This window comes from Diaphorina citri, unplaced genomic scaffold (assembly GCF_000475195.1).
Source record: "Diaphorina citri unplaced genomic scaffold, Diaci psyllid genome assembly version 1.1 scaffold643, whole genome shotgun sequence".
Classification (NCBI taxonomy): domain Eukaryota; kingdom Metazoa; phylum Arthropoda; class Insecta; order Hemiptera; family Psyllidae; genus Diaphorina; species Diaphorina citri.
Genome location: NW_007378076.1, coordinates 1 through 23909, shown reverse-complemented (window position 1 = coordinate 23909; position 23909 = coordinate 1). Strand labels below are relative to the sequence as shown.

Genomic DNA, 23909 nt, shown 5'->3' with positions numbered 1-23909 from the left:
GTTGATGTAGTGCGCTTATTTGCACGCCAGGATCTTGAGGCATTAGGTCCGTGTTCCTCAGTGTAGTGAATCGTACATAAAGTATCTGGTCTTATCGTACTGGTTGTTGTTGCTGATGTTGTATTTGATACGTGTTGCTCTCTGATTCGAAATCTCCTGTAGCAGCGTTTGGTAGAGTGTGTTTACAACGATCAGTAGGAGATTGGTGTGTGAGGGATTGGCTTCACGAAGAATGGCCTGGAAGGAGAAGTTAGCTACTTGTCACCAGTTGTGTATAATGCCAGCCTCTCACGCTCAGATCATCAAGGTCTGTCAGCGACAGTCGGAGGTGATTGTTTGGAAAAAGATCAAGACCTAGGTCTGAGAGACCCGAGTCCAAGGCCCTTATCCGCCACATACGTTCCGACGCAACACTCAGAGCGTGAGGTGGCAGGTATTAGCGTGGTCAGTTTTTATAAACACAGTTAGGGGTTTTTTTTCCCCGGAATATCTTTCACGGTGAAGTCCAAAAAGTTTTATTTGGGGCAAAAACCAATTAGGGCTACAAAGTTTCGAGCCAAATGAACATTGATAATCCGTAAATACGCGAATATCAATAGCCTCAAACTTTGAAGATGTCCATTCCTGAGATATGGTGTCCACAAGGAAAAGGATTTAGTTCCTATGAATTTATCTTTAGTTTTACGCCCTAGATGATTTTTCGAAGAGACTTGTGGAATGACTCAAACAAAGGTTGATTGCATTACCTCGTACAGTTAATCTCAGAGTACGATGTCGAGTGGTATCCCTCTGATGCCAAGTTCTGCAGTTGGTACATGGTGGTTGCATTGTCACAGGCTACCGGAATATCAGATGTCTCCACTTCCACAGGAACCTTCGGGGGAGCAGACGCCTCATCATAATCGATTTCCTGGTTACCTGAAGAGAAGAAACGAGGAATTTTTTTAGAAACAGGACCCAAGGATAATTTTGATCTATATAATTTGTCGAATCTCTATGCCAAGTTCGAGCGACTTTGGCTGAAAAATAAAGGCCTGAGCATTGCGAACTCTTTTTGAGCTTTTCCAAAGAGTTGGCGTTAAATAGCGTCCGAACCATACATTTCTCGAGGTCCGGCCCGCGAACACTTTTGATCATCATTAATTATGGAAGCTGTCTGCAAAATTTGAGCGACCTATCAATTATAAGTTATGGACTTTTGGTAATTAGAACTTGGTACGGTCTAAGACACCACTTGCAGATCTCATTCCGCACATTATGGAGTTCAATACAGGAGTTGCAAGAAGAAACTGCCCAATCAAAATAAAAAGTAAACTTTGTTGAAAAAAATATTTTTCAACTAGACTTACCGATAATATCCTGGGCAAAAACGAGCGATTTGGAAAGGAACCAGAAAAATTGAAGGACAACCCATTTGGCTATGTTGCTGAAGTGAGATAATGGCTGTCGAACAGAAAGAAAAAGTGCATTAACCTATGGACCTTTCTTTCCACCCCTGGTGGGCGATTGAAAGGGGACACCTGCCGCCTATGGGCATGAATGTACTCTTCTAAAAAAAAAGGCTTCATGTTATTATACCTTTTTTTTTTTTTTTTTTTTTTTTGCAATAAGGGAATGTACATTTTTTTATTTATTTTTATTATGATTTTCTTGAAAGCGATTTTTTTAGCTACAGTACTTGCAAAAGGGGCACTTAGAAATGCTGTGATTGCTGTGTTATCCAGGACAATTATTTTTTCCCTTATTCTATTCTAAAATTCGTCTTCAGGTAGTCACAATACGCCAGCCAGCAAGCTACAGACCATCACCAAGTTCGATCAGACATTCTTCTCTCTCCATTCTCGTCTGGCCAATGTCCTGGATCCTCTTGTGCGATGCTTCATCGAGCCTTGCTTTGAAGCTATTCTAGACGCAGGTAAATTGGTCTCTTTTTATCAATAAAAGAGGTTCGATGGACGGAATTGTAACTGCTAAGGTCTAATCGTCCCGAAATCGAAGAGAGAAGGAAGACAGGATAGGAGAAAGCCAGCCGTTCCGAGAACGAACATTATCTCGTCAGGATAAAATCCGCCCCGGCCGGGATTCGAACCCGCGGCCTCGCGCTTACAAGGCAGACGCACCTTTATAGGACTCATTATTCCTGAATTGCAGGATAGATTCTATTCTACTCTGTTCTTTTTACAGGAATCAATCCGAAATCCCTAGCAGGATCCAACAGCTCTGTGTATACCAACTCTTGTATCTCAGATGACGAATCACTAGGTTGTGATGAACGACTGACTACGAACTTCTGGTTACTCGCCCACGTCAGATGTCTACTGGCCAATCGGATTGCGTATCTGTTCGACTTGAAAGGTAAGAATTTCTATCTAAACTTGACTTTTTCTCTTCAATTTTTCGAGAAAATCCATTCCACTGCTAAGCTATATCAGTATCAGGTTCTAAGGATCGCGGTAGCGCTCCGCCCCGCCAAGTCAAGAAAGTTTGACCGCTTATAATTACTCCCGTCCCCTCTCTCATTCTCATTGACCGAACGAGATTTCATCACGACTTGGCAGATCGTTTGTCTGTAAATCTGGGTGTTTGATTGTATCTTTATTTGTTCCGCGAAAACTTCTAAAAGGTTATGATACACATCCTCGACCCATAAAGGAAATCAGTACGAGACCTTTGGGATAAATCAAAAGATGTTGCCTTATTCCTGGACTTGGATCTCAGAGAAGAACATACCGTGGAAATTTGATGACTCGCTGCCTGCTGCTACAACAAAAACAACAACAACATAAAGGAAATTTGTTGATTGGTTTCTGTCCAATTGGCCTTCTAGGGTCTCTAGAAGCTCAAGAAAAATATTTCGCCCTAAGTCCCAATTAGTCCACTTATAAAGGAACTTTGGGTCTTGGAGGCCAATGGGGGCCATAAAGGAGCCCTCTTTGAGGGTCACTGTTTTTCACACAATAGTTTTTCGCACCCAGGTCCCAGTTTCACCATCGACAATTCATGGACCGGCGGTATCGAAGTGTTAAGGCAAGCAGTACAGGACATTTCAGAGGGGAGAGTGGATACTGCCATTGTCGGAGTATCCAACCTGCTTCTCAATGCAAACCTCAACTCTCTGTTCCAAGGACTCAATCGGCTGAGTCCGGATGGCAAAACGCGCTCTTTCGATCATCTGGGTAAGTCGACTAAAGAAACACTACTATCACGTCACGTCACGTGAGCTCATGGGGAGTCAGAAAGAATCAGATGTAGTTCAAAGCTTCAAAGTTTTCCCATAATATTGTAGGTAATTTCGTTCATGATAGTCACACTGCCCTCACGTCACATGAGCTCACATGACGTGATAGTAGTGTGGCCTTTTGGCTAAGACCAAAGTGTAAACTATCTGTTATCAGCTTCTACATTGCTCCTTTTCGCGAACAGCTAATACAATTTTGACAGAATTTGGTCTCAACCTCTCACCTTAATCAACACATGAAGGAATTTTATGTCCTCATTTGGTGCCATATTAGACCTTATGGGGCCCCGTAGTGAAAAGAACTGGCCCATAACTCGCGAACGGATATCCAATTTTGATGAAATTTGACAATTATGTTTAAATTTTGGCCTCCTCTATTGGCTTTTGGACTTTGGAGTTAGGTACCTTTTAAATTTCCTTTTTCTTACAGTTCTAAGTTTTCCCATAATATTGTAGGTAATTTCGTTCATGATAGTCACACTGCCCTCACGTCACATGAGCTCACATGACGTGATAGTAGTGTGCCCTTTTGGCTAAGACCAAAGTGTAAACTATCTGTTATCAGCTTCTACATTGCTCCTTTTCGCGAACAGCTAGTACAATTTTGACAGAATTTGGTCTCAACCTCTCAACTTAATCAACACATGAAGGAATTTTATGTCCTCATTTGGTGCCCTATTAGACCTTAGGGGGCCCCGTAGTGAAAAGAACTGGCCCATAACTGGCGAACGGATTTCCGATTTTGATGAAATTTGACAATTATGTTTAAATTTTGGCCTCCTCTATTGGCTTTTGGACTTTCGAGTTACCTTTTAAATTTCCTTTTTCTTACAGTTCTAATATTATATTTTCTGGTGTTCATTTTCCAGCCAATGGCTACGCGCGTAGTGAAGGTATCGTAGTCTTACTCCTGCAAAGGTCCGAGACCGCTCTCCGTTCCTATGGTGAAGTTCTGCATGCAGAATCTCGCTTCTATGGCTCTCTAGAGAGACCTTTCGTTGGATTTAACCAGGCCAGTCTGGTGGAATTCTTCACGAACTTCTATCAGAAAGCGAGAGTAAATCCTGGTCAGGTGGACTTCTTGGAGGCAGATGGATCTGCTATCAAGGTAACTGAAGGATTCTATTTAAAAGGAACTGAAGACGAAAAAAAAATAATAATAATAATAATAATAATAATCGAAAAGTATTGGGAGGATTTTACATTGGGAAATTTTTTCAGCTCTGTGCTTGGAATAAGCCAGCCGTTCCAAGAACTAACCTTATCTGTTTAGGATGAAGTTCGCCCCGAGCGGAAATCAAACCCGCGATCTAGCGCCTCTATAAGGCAGACTTGCTCCCTAAAGATAGTTCATGTGTGGAAAGTGAAACTAGCAAAGAAGTATTTTGTGCTTGATAATATCTTTGATGGTATCACAGACCAAAATATAGGTGTTATTGTCAATGCTTTTGTCTGTTACTGAGATTACATTGGCATTATTTCATTAGAAGGTACAACACCCTAATAGCAACAAAGGACTATTTATTGTAGATTGTCTCGTAGTTTGCCAGAAAAACCAAACCTGTGAAAATGGGTGCATTAATTTTATTCCCTTTATCATTTTCATATGTTTGCCTTTTCTGGTGACTATAAGTTGTGCAATTACAGTTCTGATGTGTGACAAGCCTGAGGTTGTGGTTATGTACCAAGTTGGGAAAGAGCAGGTTGGTAAACTTGCCTTGTTTTTAAGTTACCACTCCCATGCCAAACTGTAGAAACAATATCCTGTCTCACATAGTCCGAGCTCATCTCAACCCAGTTCATAACCACAATCTAAAGTTTTTCACCTGTTATTATAATAGATAGTAATTGTAAAAATAAAGTGAGCTGTAGGTATAGCTAACAAAATTATGAAGTGAATAAAAGGCGGGGTACAAAATTGATTTCTAATCTTTTTTGGGGTGGGATGGATTTTTGTTTATTTTTTGTGGGTATGTATTTAGAGTTGTATGTTGCAAATGTCGGGATGATTGGCCATCAGACTAAGATTTGTTTATTCATGACTTGGACAACAATGGCAAAGTCATTGAACTTATTTACTTGTAGGTATTTCTATTTCGACACAACTTTCTTGTATCGAAACAAAGCGCCCATCAGATGTTCCAATCCAATTGGTTTAACTTTTATCTGAAATTGTGTCCCGAGCATTGGACATTGATAAACTTATAATTACGCCAGCCTAGTTAGCTTAGTTGGTAGCGCGTCTGCCTTGCAAGCGCTAGGCCGCGGGTTTGATTCCCGCCCGGGGCGGATTTTATTCTGTGGATAATGTTCGTTCTCGGAACGGCTGGCTTTCTCCTATCCTGTCTTCCTTCTCTCTTCGATTTCGGGACGATAAGACTATCATAGCAGTTACAGTTCCCTCTGTCAAACCTCTTAAAAATAATAATAATGAAAAATAAATAAATAAACTTGTAATTGACCTGTCATTTCGTTGTCATGAAAAATTTATAACCGGCCTGTCATTTTCATGAAATTTAAAAACGAGAAAGCCCCATTTATGAGTTTCAGGAATTGTTGGCGGGTTAACATTATAACGCCACCAAGTAAAGATATGTTTTTGGGTTGCTGAGCACTCCTCAGAAACATACAGATAATCTTCCTTACTTGAGGAGTGCAGTTGTACCAATGGCTCTGATAGATTGCTCGGGCAATGATTTCATGACTATCATTCAGATAATCTGTTTGATAAATGAAATTAAAAGCACCTAAAACCACACATAAGAACTCGCAGACTATTTTGATGCAATTGAACATGGGCAAATGTTTCATGTATGCCATCTGATAGAATGACAAAACCCAAATAACCAGAAAAGGTACGATGGCCACATTATACATCGTCTCCTGCAAGCTTGTGTACTGAAAGAAGAAGAAAAGTTACAACTGTCAAATTATTATCACACTCTCATGAGATTGTTGAGTCAATCTCTTTTCTCAAAAAGGTTGTGCTCGGGACACAATTTCAGATAAAAGTTAAACCAATTGGATTGGAACATCTGATGGGCGCTTTGTTTCGATACAAGAAAGTTGTGTCAAAACAGAAATGCAAGTAAATACATTGTATGAAAGTAGTAGTAGGGAACTAGAAACTTTTTTTTTATCAGTATTATCAAATTTTGTTTGCTTTTCATTTTATTTAATGAAGAAAGAAAGACAGCTTTTTATTTATTTATTACTTAAAATACTAATCGTAAATGCTTGTCTCTAATGTTGTTCCCTGCTTAATACCTACACTCTACTAAATTTGTTGACATGACTTGGACTTGAGGCACCATCACCAACCTCCAGATTCAAAATCCAATGTGCTAACCACAACACCACTGAGGTTGGTTATTTTACTTAATCAACACAATGACAAATGAGAATTATTCCTATAAGGATGTACCTACCTATTGAAAAATCCTTTCAACATGTACCTGTACACTTCAATTCAAGTACTTAATTTCAAAGTTTGGTGATACAAGAGATTTGTGGGCATTCATTATTAATTGAATTCCAAATAAACACTTATGTACCTAGTTGTAAATTAATTTTTGCTCCTTCCTTCTTCACCTATAACCTAAACCTAAGGTATTAGCAAAACCAAAGTTGTACCCATCTGTCTGTGGTTTCGAAATTAATTCCCTATAAGGATGTACCTACCTATTGAAAAATCCTTTCAACATGTACCTGTACACTTCAATTCAAGTACTTAATTTCAAAGTTTGGTGATGCAAGAGATTTGTGGGCATTCATTATTAATTGAATTCCGAATAAACACTTATGTACCTAGTTGTAAATTAATTTTTGGTCCTTCCTTCTTCACCTATAACCTAAACCTAAGGTATTAGCAAAACCAAAGTTGTACCTACCTACCCATCTGTCTGTGGTTTCAAAATCAATTCATAGGATTTCATGTAGCTGGAATCACTTTCTCTTGTCTATTTTGGTACCTAATTCTTACTCCCCCCCTTGTTGTAACATAGGTACTATTTAATTAATGTATCCTACTAACCTCAGTGGTGTAGTGGTTAGCACGGTGGACTTACGATCTGGAGGTTGGTGGTTTGAGTTCAAGTCAAGTCAAGTCATAAAATGTAGCACAGTGTACCGGATAAACCCCCCCGTTACGGCCCTGCTACCAAGACAGGTAAATCCCTCCCTATTGGAACTTTCCCTGATGTGTCTGATACGTCATGTTATTTCCGGTGAGCTACTGATCTGTTGATCTCTCTGGCCATGATGTGATTTGGATTCTGCACTCTGAACTTGTCTTGATGACGTCATGGACTGGACTCCGGTGACAATGAGTCACTAGGGCCCTGTACTGTTGGAAATTGCAGGTGTACGCATTCCATTGTCTCTTTTGGATTCTGCACTCTGAACTTGTCTTGATGACGTCATGGACTGGACTCCGGTGACAATGAGTCACTAGGGCCCTGTACTGTTGGAAACTGCAGGTGTACGCATTCCATTGTCTCTCGAATAGGGCCTTGTACTGTTGGGAACTGCAGGTGTACGCATTGCATTGTCTCGTAAAATAAACAGGAGACCCCCGTGTATTTGGTGATTTCGTTTTGAATTTACAATCAGTCCCGCTCGTGCCTTACAACAAACATTCGACTTGAATTTCCATTGGAGAACAAGGAGGTGTGTGGTTTATATTCAGAGGCACACACAAGTTGGAAATATACATATTCTAGCGATAAGAGAGAATATTTAATCCTTCAGCGAGTTGTTATCGAACGAATTATTCTCGTGAGATTTGAGGAGGTATCTGTGTTGTCTTGAATTTCCATTGGAGAACAAGGAGGTGTGTGGTTTATATTCAGAGGCACACACAAGTTGGAAATATACATATTCTAGCGATAAGAGGGAATATTTAATCCTTCAGCGAGTTGTTATCGAACGAATTATTCTCGTGAGATTTGAGGAGGTATCTGTGTAGTTAATTTCCATTGGAGAACAAGGAGGTGTGTGGTTTATATTCAGAGGCACACACAAGTTGGAAATATACATATTCTAGCGATAAGAGAGAGTCAGAGAGTATTTAATCCTTCAGCGAGTTGTTATCGAACGCATTATTCTCGTGAGATTTGAGGAGGTATCTGTGTTGTCGTGTAGTTTAGTTGTTTTAATTAGTACCTAGTGCATTAATGACAAGGACCACAATTGGACAGCATTTAGCAAGAAATAACCATCCATAAGGCCATTTCCCTCATGGGTGGCTCTTTTTGCTTAATGCTGTCCAATTTCAACTTGGTTTCAATTTCACTATAGGATTCAAGTGATTGAACTAGTTTCACTTAAACTTTCAAGTATTTAAGTTTAATAACACATCAAGACACAAGGGCCTTTCACCACTTGAATCATTGAGAAGTTGCTGATAAATTTCCTTTCAAATTCATAATGCATGTTCATATTTCTCACGAGAAGTAAGCCTTGTCCATGGTTGGTCTCTGTTCTGATAGGAAGAACCAAGGCTGTGTGAGTCTGGATTAATCAGTAGTTACCTAGAGCTATGTATGCCATATTAAGTGTATGGTTGTATATTATCATTTATATCAGGTCTACCATACGTTTCAAGTTCGACCAAATTCAGAGTGAAGTCGAATGAGGTCACAAGACTATTGAAAATTCAAGTCGATCTTTCCCTGAAAAGGTTGGGCACCCCAGGAATAGACAATAGATTATAGCTCATTTATAACGCTAGGATGAGACTGCCAAGTCCCTTTTTCCCTGCAGTCTAACTAAGGCCTTATTTGACTGGTAATTAATTATTATCATTACAAAAGAAAAGAACAGTTACATAATATTATTTTTCTGTAACGCTGAAGATGCCTTCACCGGCGAAACCAGTCCATAAAATGAAATAAAACCCATAATATTTTACAAATAGTGAAGAAGTATATGTTCATCATTTCAACCTACCTAGTTACATAATAGCTTAATTCCATACACAAGAAGTCCACTCTGAGGGTTAGGTGTAGAGGCAACTGCCCCCAATGATAAGTTAAGCTCAACTGCTCCAAAAGATGGGTTAGAATCGAGTGAACAACCTTGCATGATACAAATTTCTTGACCCCGCCGGGAATCGAACCCGGGTCTCCCGCGTGCAAGGCGAGCGCAGTGACCACTACGCCATGGACGAAAATAAATAAACAAACCATGGTAGTAACAACAACAAACAATTAATTGATCAAAGCGTCCTCAACAGAGCCGTGTAGAAAATGAAGAAATTGAGCCTAGTATTTTTTCTGCGATGCATAGTGGGAGCAGAACACCCTAAATCGTGGCCATAAATAAAGTATGGGAACCAATTATGAAATTCATAGATATTTGATATTGATATAGATCAGTATTTCGTGGTAAAAATTTGGTGGTGATATCTATAATTTTGGGAACAAAAATCGCTTTATTAGCTTAACGGTTAGAGATATCAAACTTTTTTTATACATAGAATAAAATTTGTCCATTTTTGAACTTTAGGTATACAATTTTACTAACTGGCGGATAATTTCAGACTGATGGAGTTTGTGCCGCCCAACAAACGCTCGGACGAGTACTTCCGTACCGTGTTTGAGGAGAAGGGTCTGGCCGACATTGTCAAGCTCCACATGGCGCAGGCCTCGCAGGAGGCGAAGAAGGAACTGCAGGAGCAACTGGAGGAGCAGATCAGCGAGGGCGCCTCCATCAAGGACATCGTGGCCGACATACGGGAGATCGCCAACAAGCACTGCATCCCGGACCAAGAGCTTATAGTATTGGTCATTTGCATGATACAAATTTCTTGACCCCGCCGGGAATCGAACCCGGGTCTCCCGCGTGCAAGGCGAGCGCAGTGACCACTACGCCTCAGTATAATTTGAGAATTAGACCACAATAATAATAGCAGCCTACTGCTAGAGCAAACGGAATTTTCAGTCCTATGCGAGCAGTATAAATAAGCACTATTATTATTCATTGGTAATATTTTTTTTTTCATTCCGAATGAGTAGCTTTAACCTTTTAGTAGGTCGTTTGCGCCGCAATCGTCATCGGATTTATTTTTATCGTGGACTCATTTTTAATGTTTCTCTTTCACAGTGGGCCAAGGAGCACGAACGCAAATCATGCGATGAGTACAGTGCGTGGCTGGAACTCAGTGATCCGAACTCTACCATCTCCCAACACCTCATTGAAAACGATGGTATTGTGTGTCCCAAGTGTCGATCCAAATATGCTCTGGCCAAAGGTAAATTTTTTACACATTGACGGAGTTCCAGCCCCCCATTTTTCCAAAAAGTCTCCGGGGAAAAATGTCATTTCAGGCTTTCTATTAGCTAGCTTAGTGCAGGGGTAGCCAAACATTTATGGGTCGCAAGCTACTCAGATGATTAGAAGACCCTTGGGTACTTTTATTCTGGGAACTAATAAGAGTTCCGCTTAACTTCTGCGACTGTCCGCGAGCTGTGAGCTACCAGAAAAGCTGGTAGCTCGCGATCGACGGGTTGACGATCCCTGGCTTTGTTCTAAACATGTTCATTCTCGGGATGGCTGACTATCTCCAATCCTGTCCTCCTTTCGATTTCGGTACGAAAAGACCTCCGTTGTCACAGTTTCCTTTATTAAACGTCTTTTTTTTTCATTAATTAAATTTAGTCCCTATTTTATCAAGTCTTCTAAAAAATGTCATCTCACGTCTCTACTCTTTCGCCCTCTACAGGCGGCTGCATGCATCTCACATGTCCCTCGTGCAAGTTCGAATTCTGTTCGGATTGTGGCCGGGAATTCATCATGGGCTCCAAGTGCACCGTGTCCCCCTACTGTGAAAAGCTGGGCCTCCATTCCCATCATCCGCGGAACTGTCTGTTCTACTTGCGAGACAAAGACCCGCAAGACCTCCAGAAGTTGCTCAAAGTAAGAACTTGTTTTCTTCCTCTTCATAAAAAAACAACAACCGCAGTGGTGCAGTGATTAGCACGGTGGACTTTGAACCTCGAGGTTGGTGGTTCGAGTCTAATTCAAGTCATAAAATTTAGCGTAGTATATTAAGCGGGGAACGACATTTGTGACAAGCATTTATGCTCAACACAATTAAAATTCCACTAGAAATTTTTGGCATCAACTCCGCCATTGACGAAACTTTATTTCACACTCCGATAGTGATCAGGAATCATATGCATCTCAAGGAATTCCAGGAAATGATATGAACCACGTTAGCATCTCTCAGGCAGGACAGACAGACCAAAGTTTCAGACCTTATCAGCTTATCATTCAACTGATAACAAGTAATTTCCGAATTCAAAGCTCCTAACTTTATTGAAGAGAAGGGATGTTGTGTTGCACGTTAGCATCTCTCAGGCAGGACAGACAGACCAAAGTTTCAGACCTTATCAGCTTATCATTCAACTGATAACAAGTAATTTCCGAAATCAAAGCTCCTAACTTTATTGAAGAGAAGGGATGTTGTGTTGTGTTGGATTTTATATTGGAGATTGTTTGAGCCAGCTAGCGATTAAGTCAAGTTCAGTCATTCCATCTTAGCTAAAGCCAGATTTGGTAATTATGCAGAAGTCACGTCCGTGGAAAAGAAAGCTCCTTTTTTTATTAAACCTAACCCTATAATAACACTAATCACTGCTCTAATTGTGAAAACTCTTTTTTGCGTTTAAGTTTAACCTAACTCTATAGTAACACTGGCCACTGCTCGTTTGTGCCAGTTCCTTTGGTAGCAATATTCCACGGACGTGACTTCAAGAGGTGGAGGTTGAGCTATCAGACTAGTTTAGGATTCAGATGAGTCACAAATTCAAATGACCACTACCAAAGGTTCAAACACCTTGAAGATATACATATCCTGTATGTCCTCAGCAAGACGTATTGGTCTGCAATTTATTGATTCAATGTCAAGGGTCGAAGATCAAAGGTCAAAATCCAAGTCAAGTTCAGTCATTCCATCTTAGCTAAAGCCAGATTTGGTAATTATGCAGAAGTCACGTCCGTGGAAAAGAAAGCTCCTTTTTTTTATTAAACCTAACCCTATAATAACACTAATCACTGCTCTAATTGTGAAAACTCTTTTTTGCGTTTAACCTTTAACCTAACCCTATAGTAACACTGGCCACTACTCGTTTGTGCCAGTTCCTTTGGTAGCAATATTCCACGGACGTGACTTGTGCACAAGTACCCCAGATTTTTCCGGGGTTACCATTAGCATACTGTGTACGAGAAACGTATGAAAATACATGAAATTATAATAATTATACGTACGTAGCATACGAGTAATAGGTTCCATTTACATGTTCCAAATCCACAAATTATCCAATAATACAGTGATTCATCAAAATTTGAAATGTCTTAGAAGTCGATTTATCTAGCTAAAATCTTATAATAACCATATTCACCCTGCACTAGGCGTCACTATATTGAGCACCTAAGCGGGCGCATTTTCCAGCACAAGTTAGAGTGCCTTCCGATTTTGAGTACCGACGATTTGGAGACCATAGTGAGACGTGCCGGAAAGCGTCTCCCTAACCGCCCATATGGTACTCCGGTAGACGTGTTTCACAATGCCCTAGTCAAGGTAAACCCTCCTGTCTAGACGAAAAATTACCCTGCCAATTTACCCCGAGATTTTTTTGGGCTCCAGTAATGCTTACCTACCCTGTTTTTTTTATTTATTTATTTATTTATTTTTTTTTTTATGGTGTGAATTTTTTTCTATAGTGTGATTTTTTTTTTCTTCAAGGACCCACTATATTGAATATTTGGCCAAACTAATTCACCAATTCAAATTGGACCCCGTGTTCATTTTTGAATTGAACGAACTGCTTCAAGAATTACGAAGGCGAGGAAAAACTTTGCCGGAAAGATCTAAAGACGCTTCGGACCAGCTGTACCGAGACATTTGTATCAAGGTCAGAACTAGATTTTGTTTACTAGATATTTAAGTTCACCTAGTGTACAAAAAACTCACCCTAAGTTTTGTGCAAAAGTTTGTTTAATAAACGGGAGAGAATGGCACTGACTAACGTGAAGAAAGTGAAGCACAACCAATGCACTTAAAACGTATTTTATTAAAGATCTTCTCAATCTAAACTTTTTACCAACTGATTGGCCCATCTTCAAATGCACTGACTTATAACTTTCGATATTTGTTCAAAATAAATTTAGTACAAGAAAGTCCAAAGTTAATTCAAGCGTTCATTTGCAATTTGGTACATGGCACGACTCATCAGGTTTCCCCAAATGTCCAAGGCTTTTTTTGACTGGGTATTAAAAATCATATGTTCTAACCACATGAACTTTTTTGCTCATTTGGCAATCATTTTTACTTTCCATTATTTTTTTTTCTCTCACAGTGGTAAAGTTTTTCCTCTCTCTCTCTCTCTCTCTTTATCATAGGTATTCGTAATTCAAGTATTTGCATTTTTTGGTCCTTTTCTGTTTGAAAAACTAACCTCCCCATTTCAAGTGCCTAACATTTTAATTTGTTCATAATAAAATAAAGAGAAAAATTAAAGTTAACTTCAGCAACTTTGTGCATGGTTTGTATCTGAACGGATGAGTCAGGAGGACATCCGTTTTTACTTTCCTAATCCTATCTATAATTAGTAAAGTATCTATAATTACAAATCCCATCTATAATTAGGAAAATAATGCATTTAGTAGTATTAATATTAAGGTCTCGTGAGTACAAATGAGGAGAGAGCTTGCCCACATCCTAGCAAAGCCTGATATGACCTTAGCAATTAAAAGGCATATTAAGGTCTCGTGAGTACAAATGAGGAGAGAGCTTGCCCACATCCTAGCAAAGCCTGATATGACCTTAGCAATTAAAAGGCTACTTACTCATCACAAGGAAAAAGATAAAACGTCATTGAGGATTGGGGAAAAAATAGAGAAGGCATAGAACACAGATTCGCTGGATAAATGTCTCAACATGTCCATTTAAAACGTGTTTCTTGTTGATTTCAGATAATTCAAGAAGAAATTCCACTAGAGTGAAGGTAGATAGAATTGTTTGATTTCTAAATGTTTCATTATTGAACAAGAGAAGACCCCAAGTCGGAAGCGAAGGGAAGGAGTTTCACTTGATAAACAAATGGCATGGAGTACATTGCACATTGAAAAATATGTGGAGAGCGGACTAAGCAGAATCAAAGTGCGTGAATGTTGAATGAGACCACAGTTTAAAAGGGTGATTTTTTTATTTTATATATAATAGATACCTTTAAGTTAAAGATTTTATAATATGTACCAATAATCACACCCAGAATATACATATTTTTTTTTAGCATTGAACAAAATATTTGATATAGGGGACTTCATGTTAAAGAACAAAAGAAATACATACCTATTAGTAAATAGTTAGCACATTATTCACATTAATGAGGCAAAGTATACTTAAGTAAAGTAAATAAAAAACACCTAATTATAAGTTTGACTGTTGCATTTTTCAATCTCCTTCTTTCTATTCTGGTGAGTTCAACAATCTCTACAGTTAGATTTTTATGAAATCAGGAAACAGGGATGTAAAAGTAGGATAAGTACTCACCTTCTAACAAAAGAATATAACTTTATTTAAAATTTGTCAACCGAATTCAGAAAATTCTCCAAGGCTGATTTTGGTTTCGGTGGAGTTTGGTTACTTTTTTTCAAATGTTTCTGCATTTGCAAACGTTTTTTCTCAGCACTTTTCGAGCCACTTAAATTCAGTCTGGGGGAAACATCAACTTTTGAAGACTGCATTTTGGAGGCTGATGGAGTTGTTTTAAGTTGAGGTGAATTAGAAACTTGTTTCATCAATGCAGAAGATTGTTTTGGAGTGCTCAAAGTACTTGAATTGTGTTTCTTCTTTTTTTCTCCAGGGGTTTGGACCTTTATACTTAGTGATCCAACATTGGTCATATTTTTATTTTTGTTCTTTTTATTCAAACTTTTATTTGGAGTGCTCAAAGTACTTGAATTGTGTTTCTTCTTTTTTTCTCCAGGGGTTTGGACCTTTATACTTAGTGATCCAACATTGGTCATGTTTTTATTTTTGTTCTTTTTATTCAAACTTTTACCATCGTCAAGATAATCACCAGTGATGATCCGACTACGTTTGACGATATATTGAACTCCTTCGTAGCCATTGTGACCTGCCATGTAAGTGACCCGGGTTCGATACCCAAAATAGAACTTATTTTACAAATAACAATACATTTAGGTTAATTTTACCAACATTTTTTTTTTTTCTTCGTTAGCCTAGTGGTAAAGCATTTGCTTGTCATCTATGTAGATGTAGAAGGTCTCGGGTTTCATTCTCAAAGTCGATAATAAAATGTACTCTTATTTTGCAACGTGTTACTTTCTGGTCTAATCCCAAGAACTACAGTACTGTGTTTAGGATGAAGTTCGCCCCGGGCTGAAATCGAACCCGCGATCTAGCGCTTCTACAAGGCAGACTTGCTCCTCTCTAAGCTAACTAGACTAGCAATAATAATCATTTCGGTTTATGTTTTGACGTGATATAATCATATAATATTGAGGTGTGTCCAAACATAGTCAAAATCGATCGACGACCGATAGATGATCGATCGACTATGTGTGGACACACCTTTACGGATTCTTCTAGGACGCCCAAGATCGAGAAAAGTGGAGAACGTCGTGTTGAAACCTGTCCTAGGACAGATCTACATCTATATATACTACACGATGGTCATTGGGCATACTACGACACAGACCACATGAATCTAGTGTAGCTGTTACCTATTTCATCTATGATTTTTTTCTGAACGGGCTAGTATGCACTCATCAATTTTTCGTTAGCAGAATTATCGGGTACCGTCTTAGCTGTAAATAGATTGACACAGCCCTTGTTTAGACCGCTTTGGTAAAGAGACTTTTCAGTCCTATCCCAGCAGGACAAACAAGGTATATTCTATTCTTTTGAGGTGCATATTACATATTAACATTGGTATTCTTTTTTAAAGATAAAAAAAAACGATTTTTCTTTCCAGGTTCTCACCGAGCCCACCCCCCTGACTGGCGACCTGGTGGCAGTCACCTCCTTCTCCCTATCTGGTACCGTGGCTCATGTTCTCCTCAAACGGCATCCAGTAGTGGCGACCAAAACCAAGGAAGACCAGAAGAAGAACAACGCCAGGCCGTATCCTAGATTGGTACTTGTGTCGAGTCGAACTGAGAAGGGAATTGCCAGTATCATCCAGAAGGTAAGATGTACCAAGATTCAACATTGTCTTTCAGATAAAAATGGATGAACTCTAAAAGGTTCGCATGGTCTTGTATACAGAGCAATCGCTATGAAAGAAACTCCTGATTCAATGAAGTTTTGTATTTATGTAAAACTTATTCAGCCATTGGGCCCGTACGAGACCCCTAAAGACCGATGGAGTAAAATATAATGAGTAAATTCCATTTTTGTTGGGCTGATTTTTTCTAAATTTTATCAAAAGTCGAAAAAGTGTCACAACGAAACAGTCAAAATAAAACTTTTAAAACTCATTTTGTTTATTACAGAAATCTTCGAGAATTCATTTATTTTTATTTACTTTCTATTTTACATGACCTTTTGAACAGATAGCGTCTAAGAAAGCATTTATTACAATAAACTGGCTCGGGAACTCATGTGGTTCGCGCCTTTCCGTCAGGCGATATTCGAGTGTGATCGTGTGTACCGACCCTTAGGTTTGGACATCGTCAAAACTTGTGTCGAGTCGAACTGAGAAGGGAATTGCCAGTATCATCCAGAAGGTAAGATGCACCAAGATTCAAGTTGCCTTTAAGAGAAAAATGGAGAAACTCCAAAAAGTTCGCATGGCTTTTCACACAGAGCACTCACAATAAAAGAAACTTCTGGTTCAGTGAAGTGTATACTTAAAATGGAGAAACTCCAAAAAGTTCGCATGGCTTTTCACACAGAGCACTCACAATAAAAGAAACTTCTGGTTCAGTGAAGTGTATACTCGGAAATTGGGTCATGTTCTCCCCATTATGCTAACTTACTAACGAGATCCCCAAATTGCGTTTTTGTTGAGCTGATTTTTTGCAAAATTTCATCCATATCGGACAATCTTTCAAGTTTCATAATGAAACAGACTACATGAATAAAACTTGTAGAACTCATTTCGTTTATTACAGAAATCATCGGGAGTTTATTTATTTTATTATAGATAGCGTCTAAGAAAGCATTTATTACAACACTCACAATAAACTTAACAAACCATTCATTTACTATGAAACGAGAATATGTTTTTGGCACGGGCATCATTGAGCAGAAAGTTGGTGATGCTCAGCACCAAACTCAGTATGGATACGAACGACACCAAACATAAAATAGACAGCCCAATCCCCGTTCCTGGATCACATGGGTATCTGATAGCTGCCTCGTTTGTGAGGTGTGCCACAACTGGCTTGACATGGAACAGAGATGCCATTTGGTTCAAAATGTTACCGCTTGGGGGTCTGTCATCAAATGTTGGTGATTTGTCATCAAATGTTGGTGGTATGTCATCAAATGTTTCTCCTATGTCTTTGTTATCATCTTGAACTTAACAAACCATTCATTTACTATGAAACGAGAATATGTTTTTGGCACGGGCATCATTGAGCAGAAAGTTGGTGATGCTCAGCACCATACTCAGTATGGATACGAACGACACCAAACACAAAATAGACAGACCAATCCCCGTTCCTGGATCACATGGGTATCTGATAGCTGCCTCGTTTGTGAGGTGTGCCACAACTGGCTTGACATGAAACAGAGATGCCATTTGGTTCAAAATGTTACCGCTTGGGGGTCTGTCATCAAATGTTGGTGGTTTGTCATCAAATGTTGGTGGTTTGTCATCAAATGTTGGTGGTATGTCATCAAATGTTTCTCCTATGTCTTTGTTATCATCTTGGTATGTGTCAATTGTATAGTTTTTCCTGCCGAGATTTCTTTCCTTTCTTCCTTGATTGCTACTTTGGACATACGGTTTTTCATTTCCAGTTCCTCTTGTATGCTTACTTCTGCCAGTATGCCTTGTATGCTGTCTAGGTCTTTCGTGTTGGTTATTTGTGCCATATCTCTCGTTTTGGTTACTCTTGGCATATCTTTCGTTTTCGTTTTCAAGTGTGTCTGGTGGTATTTCGTCTTCATAGGCAGGTTGGATTTCGTCATAGCTACTGTCAATTCCTGGGTCTTCTTTGGATTTGTTGTCAATTTCCTCCAGTAAATAACGTTCATCTGTGTTTCCTAGATTATTTTCACTGTTTGATTTGGTTACATTTGGGAAATTTTCATTTCCACTGATATGGTGGTGTTCAAAATCATTGTCTATTGGTTCTTTATTCACATGTTCAGCATGGTCTTCACCTCTAGCTTCTTTATTTGTATTTATGTCTTGGCTTTTACCTTCATTGACGTTTTCTTCCAGAGTCTCTTGATCTTCTTTACCTTTGTTCCTAATGTCGGAATAGTCTGCGAAAACACCTCTTGGATTTGTTTGATCAAAACTATTGATGTTACTTGTTTTTGTTTCATGTTTGTTGTTGAAGTCACCAATATCATTATTTTCACTTACATGGTCGTCATTTGTATCTATATTAACTTTATCGAACTTCTTGAAGTCCTCATATTTGTGTTGCCCAATATTATTTTCAACATTAATTCTCTTTCTGTGCCTATCATTAGTTCCACAGATTGTTTTACGTTTCCTATTTAGTAGTACGTTGTCATTCTTCTGGTGGATCTCTCCATTCTTCTTCGAAGTTTCATGGGATTTCCCTTCCTCATACCACATTTTGCGGTGTGTGCCAGCATTTTTCTCAGCGTTTTGTCGTATTTTCATGTATCTATCGTGTCTATTATAACGTGTAATATGTCTATCGACAGGGGTTTTGGGGGTATGTCTATCTTCTTCGAAGTTTCATGGGATTTCCCTTCCTCATACCACATTTTGCGGTGTGTGCCAGCATTTTTCTCAGCGTTTTGTCGTATTTTCGTGTATCTATCGTGTCTATTATAACGTGTAATATGTCTATCGACAGGGGTTTTGGGTGTATGTCTAAGCGATTGAAATCTGTGTCTAAATCTGAACAGATGTGGTCTAGTTTTTTTAAAATCGTTTTTGGAATCATCTTTGTTTCTTTCTTCTGGAATCTTTTGGTCTTCAATTTCTCTGAGATTGTTATTTAGACTTTGAACATGCCCATATTGTCCATGGGTTTTGTACGTGTTGTGTTTAGTGCGAAATTCACTAGGTTTTCGATTACTTGGCACGTATCGATAGTCCAGTTTTTCATATGCTTGCTTTTCTTGTTCATTATTGAGTAATTTGTTTTTTACATGTTTTTTTACGTGATCAAGTCCTTCTCTTGTATCGTCTTTTCTTCTGAGATTTTCACCCTTATTTTCTATTCTATTAGCACGTATCGATAGTCCAGTTTTTCATATGCTTGCTTTTCTTGTTCATTATTGAGTAATTTGTTTTTTACATGTTTTTTTACGTGATTATTGTGATCTCTTGTGTCAACTTTTCCTCTGCCATTTTCACCCTTATTTTCTGTTCTATTGTGATCTCTTGTGTCAACTTTTCCTCTGCCATTTTCACCCATATTTTCCGTTCTATTGTGATCTCTTGTATCAACTTTTCCTCTGCCACTTTCACCCTTGTTTTCTGTTCCATTGTGATCTCTTGTTTCACCTTTTCCTCTGCCATTTTCACCCTCTGCCACTTTCACCCTTATTTTCTGTTCTATTGTGATCTCTTGTATCAACTTTTCCTCTGCCATTTTCACCCTTATTTTCTGTTCCATTGTGATCTCTTGTATCAACTTTTCCTCTGCCACTTTCACCCTTATTTTCTGTTCTATTGTGATCTCTTGTATCAATTTTTTCTCTGCCACTTTCACCCTTATTTTCTGTTCTATTGTGATCTCTTGTATCAACTTTTTCTCTGCCACTTTCACCCTTATTTTCCGTTCTATTGTGATATTTCCACCTGGGCATTTCTCCTTCAACTTTTTCTCTCAGTAAATCCTCTACATACTCGTTTCGCAAGGTATGGAATTGGAATATCTGTTTGTACGGGCGAGCGGCTTCTTCTTCGCTTTTAGTTTTCATCTCATGTTTGATATCGTTCATTTCTTCAATCAGTTTGACTAGGAGGGCTTTGTACGAGGAAATTTGCGTTGCGTTCAGGCTGTTGTTTGCTGTGCCTGTTCGTAGACTGGAAAAGTGAGAAAAGGAAAATTGGAGAGGTTAAAAATATAGTATCCTGGCATATGAAAGGACTAGGAGGGCTTTGTACGAGGAAATTTGCGTTGCGTTCAGGCTGTTGTTCGCTGTGCCTGTTCGTAGACTGGAAAAGAGAGAAAAGGAAAATTGAAGAGGTTAAAAATATAGTATCCTGGCATATGAAAGAAAAACTACTGATTGAAAAGTTATTTTACGATCAATACAATGACATCTTTAATAAGTTTGTCCTTCTTTCAAAAGTTCATTTCCGTTACTTGAACACTGTTTACACTTTTCTGAACCTCAATTTGGACATAGAGCTAACTTTAGAAACAACAACAGCTTTGTAGCCTTTGATGAGATTTTTCCTAGGTGGTCATGAGTGTTTTACTAAGTACACTAATATGTGAATTTGGCACAAATCAAATGGAATTTACTTATTTCACATAACACATTTAGGTACTTACGTGTCCTTGGTTTTATAGATAAGGGCATTGATAGCTTCTGATTTTTCCTTCAGTGTTTTGCCCTGTTTTAGATTATAGTCATACAACTCACGACTATCTCTTCTCTTGATATAACTTGTATAATGGGAGACTCTGTTTCTCGTATTGTGTTTGGTAGTATTTTTGGTATTTTTAATTTTGTCAGTATAGTTATGACTTGTTATATTTGCATTTGAGTGATCTTTGTCCATTTGGCGACTTGAGTCACCGTCTCTTGCCATATCATTTGATTGCCCATACTTTGGTATATTGCCATTTGATAGTCCATCTTTTTCCCTATCATTTGACTGACCATATTTCGATATAATATTGTTTGAGTATCCATCTTCTGGCCTATCATTTGATTGATCATCCTTTGGTACATTGGCATTTGATTGACCATCTACCTTATTGTGGTCTGAGTATCCATCTCTTGGTGCATTATGATTCCACTTTCCCTCATCTAAATTATCAGAATCATTGTCTCTTGCTTGATAGTGATTGAAGTGACCATGTTTTACAGTATGTCGTTTTGTGTGACCATCTGCCAGTAAACATCCCAGTATAATGGTCAGGTACACTAGATTCAGTGTCATTCCTTTTGTTTTGGGCTTGTTTTAATTTTGTCCGAAATACTAATCAGTTGGAAAACTATGCTGCGGAAAATATATGCTACGAAGGTACGACGCTTTAGGAACTGTGCTATTAATTATACTGACGATGACGTTACTACTTAATAACTAGGACATTATTTCTAGCAGTTCTGAAAAACTCTCCCGCCTATATGCTTGGCTGTTTTGTGGGCAATTTGAACGATTTCGGAGGTATCTGGCCAGACTTTCCAGCATGGGGAGTCCCAACAACCTAATTTTGAGTATCCAGTTGTCTAGGCGCACCTCTGAGGCCGAGTAGAGCACACAGCAATCTGACTTTTAACCCGGAGGTGATGGGTTTGATTCCTCTCCGGGCTGAAAATTTTCTGATCATGTAATGGATGTAAAAGAATAAATCCTTGAAGCAAAGCGCCTAAAAGGGGAGTTTTTTTTTTTTCAAACTCCTAAAAGTTTTTTTTTAACCCAAGTTTGGCTGTAGAATCTTTTGGATTCTTCATGAATTTTCGATTATTAATGAGGATTTTATGTTCTTGTTCCTTACCATTTTCAGTTGGAGACGATGCCGTATAACAACGACTTCTGTTCCCTGGTGAACCAAGTGTTCAAGGAACCAATCAACGGTCTGTTCTACAGTGGTTACACACTGTTACCAACGCCCACCAAGGCTGTGCACGGATCCCTGGTAAGTTGAACTTAGTGTATGGTAATAAATCTGATTCTGATAGCGTTAACTTATGTCTTTTATTGTATGAAGTTTGTAATTCTGGTAATTCAGTACAATAATAACGTGTAATACCGCCTGGACATGATCAATAGTTTTACAGTATTGTCAATCATATTAATACTGTGCGGGTGTTATTAGCATCTTACTCTCACCTCTTAAAAATAATAATAATAATAATAATAATAATAATAATAATAATAATAATAATAATAATAATAATAATAATAATAATAATAATAATAATAATAATAATAATAATAATAATAATAATAATAATAATAATAATAATAATAATAATAATAATAATAATAATAATAATAATAATAATAATAATAATAATAATAATAATAATAATAATAATAATAATAATAATAATAATAATAATAATAATAATAATAATAATAATAATAATAATAATAATAATAATAATAATAATAATAATAATAATAATAATAATAATAATAATAATAATAATAATAATAATAATAATAATAATAATAATAATAATAATAATAATAATAATAATAATAATAATAATAATAATAATGATAATAATAATAATAATAATAATAAAATAAATATCTAAATAATAAACTCAAATTTTCAATGCCTAGTAGGTACCACCAATTTCAAGCACTTGGTGGTTTAAATACACCTTACACCTTATTAAATAATAAGCTTACCTTAGGCCGGGGAGCCACAAAGTGAGTTTAAACTCCGTTTAGGTTTTAATCTCGGTTTAAGCAATCTGATTGGCTGAAATTTTTTTAATCGACCAATCAGATTGCTTTAATCCGATAGTTAAAGTTGAACCGAGTTTAAATTCACTTTGTGGTTCCGGACAATTCTTAATTTTAACCCATTCTGTCCCATTTCCCAGCTCACTCAACCCATCAAGCGTCCCGTGTGGTTTGTGTACGCCGGTATGGGATCGCAATGGCCCGGCATGGCTCGGGAACTCATGTGGTTCGCGCCTTTCCGTCAGGCGATATTCGAGTGTGATCGTGTGTACCGACCCTTAGGTTTGGACATCGTCAAGATAATCACCAGTGATGATCCGACTACGTTTGACGATATATTGAACTCCTTCGTAGCCATTGTGACTTGCCATGTAAGTGACCCGGGTTCGAGACCCGTAGTAAAACTTGAAAAAAGAAGAAGAAAAAAAACTTTATTGGTAACTTGGAGTCAATAAGTTGATATTTCACGATATATTGAACTCCTTCGTAGCCTTTGTGACCTGCCATGTAAGTGACCCGGGTTCGATACCCAAAATAGAACTTATTTTACAAATAACAATACATTTAGAGTTAATTTTACCAATATTTTTTTTTTTTTTTCAGTCACTACAAGGTCTGTTAATCTAACAGCCTGTTAAGTTCCATTTGATTTGTATGGGCATAGCAGGGCTGTTACGTTAACAGGCTGTTAGGGGCTCTAAAGAAGGTAGGTTAACCACCATTAGACTGCCAGCGTAGGATTGACAGATAAAAAGCAATTGCGATTTTTACCCTCCATTCTCTGACAAGCTACTTGTTTTGACATTTTTCTCCACATTTCCCAGATCGGTCTCACGGAAATTCTGCGCGCGGTGGGAATCGAACCCGATGGCTACCTGGGC

General features: G+C 38.2%; 2 protein-coding genes and 2 long non-coding RNA genes across 4 annotated transcripts in view; 3 read left to right on the top strand and 1 right to left on the bottom strand.

Moving 5' to 3' along the window:
- LOC103510792 (fatty acid synthase-like) overlaps positions 1–23483 on the top strand; it is a 30924-nt gene extending 7441 nt beyond the window's left edge. Inside the window, exons 2-4 of the mRNA XM_026824760.1 lie at positions 16243–16455; positions 22115–22246; positions 23169–23483. Coding sequence (XP_026680561.1) covers positions 16243–16455; positions 22115–22246; positions 23169–23483 — 660 coding nt within the window. The remainder of the gene's footprint in view (positions 1–16242; positions 16456–22114; positions 22247–23168) is intronic.
- On the bottom strand, positions 169–1492 carry LOC113468094. The gene is made up of 3 exons (XR_003391954.1): positions 1350–1492; positions 747–918; positions 169–237 (listed from the first exon to the last, which is right to left on the bottom strand). It is a non-coding gene; the product is annotated as an uncharacterized LOC113468094 (long non-coding RNA).
- LOC113468091 (E3 ubiquitin-protein ligase RNF31-like) lies at positions 10208–11244 on the top strand. The gene is made up of 2 exons (XM_026824756.1): positions 10208–10490; positions 10962–11244. Exons 1-2 carry the CDS (start codon positions 10247–10249, stop codon positions 11210–11212), a joined length of 495 nt encoding a protein of 164 aa, XP_026680557.1. The 5' UTR covers positions 10208–10246; the 3' UTR covers positions 11213–11244.
- Positions 12988–15118, top strand: LOC113468095. The gene is made up of 2 exons (XR_003391955.1): positions 12988–13155; positions 14216–15118. It is a non-coding gene; the product is annotated as an uncharacterized LOC113468095 (long non-coding RNA).
- Positions 23484–23909: the final 426 nt, after the last annotated feature.

Excerpts from the sequence above, each read along its gene's own strand:
- LOC113468091 (XM_026824756.1), top strand. The coding sequence starts at position 10,247 with ATGAGTAGCTTTAACCTTTTAGTAGGTCGTTTGCGCCGCAATCGTCAT. Across the intron at positions 10,491-10,961 it reads CAAATATGCTCTGGCCAAAG|GCGGCTGCATGCATCTCACA; the intron begins GTAAATTTTTTA and ends CGCCCTCTACAG.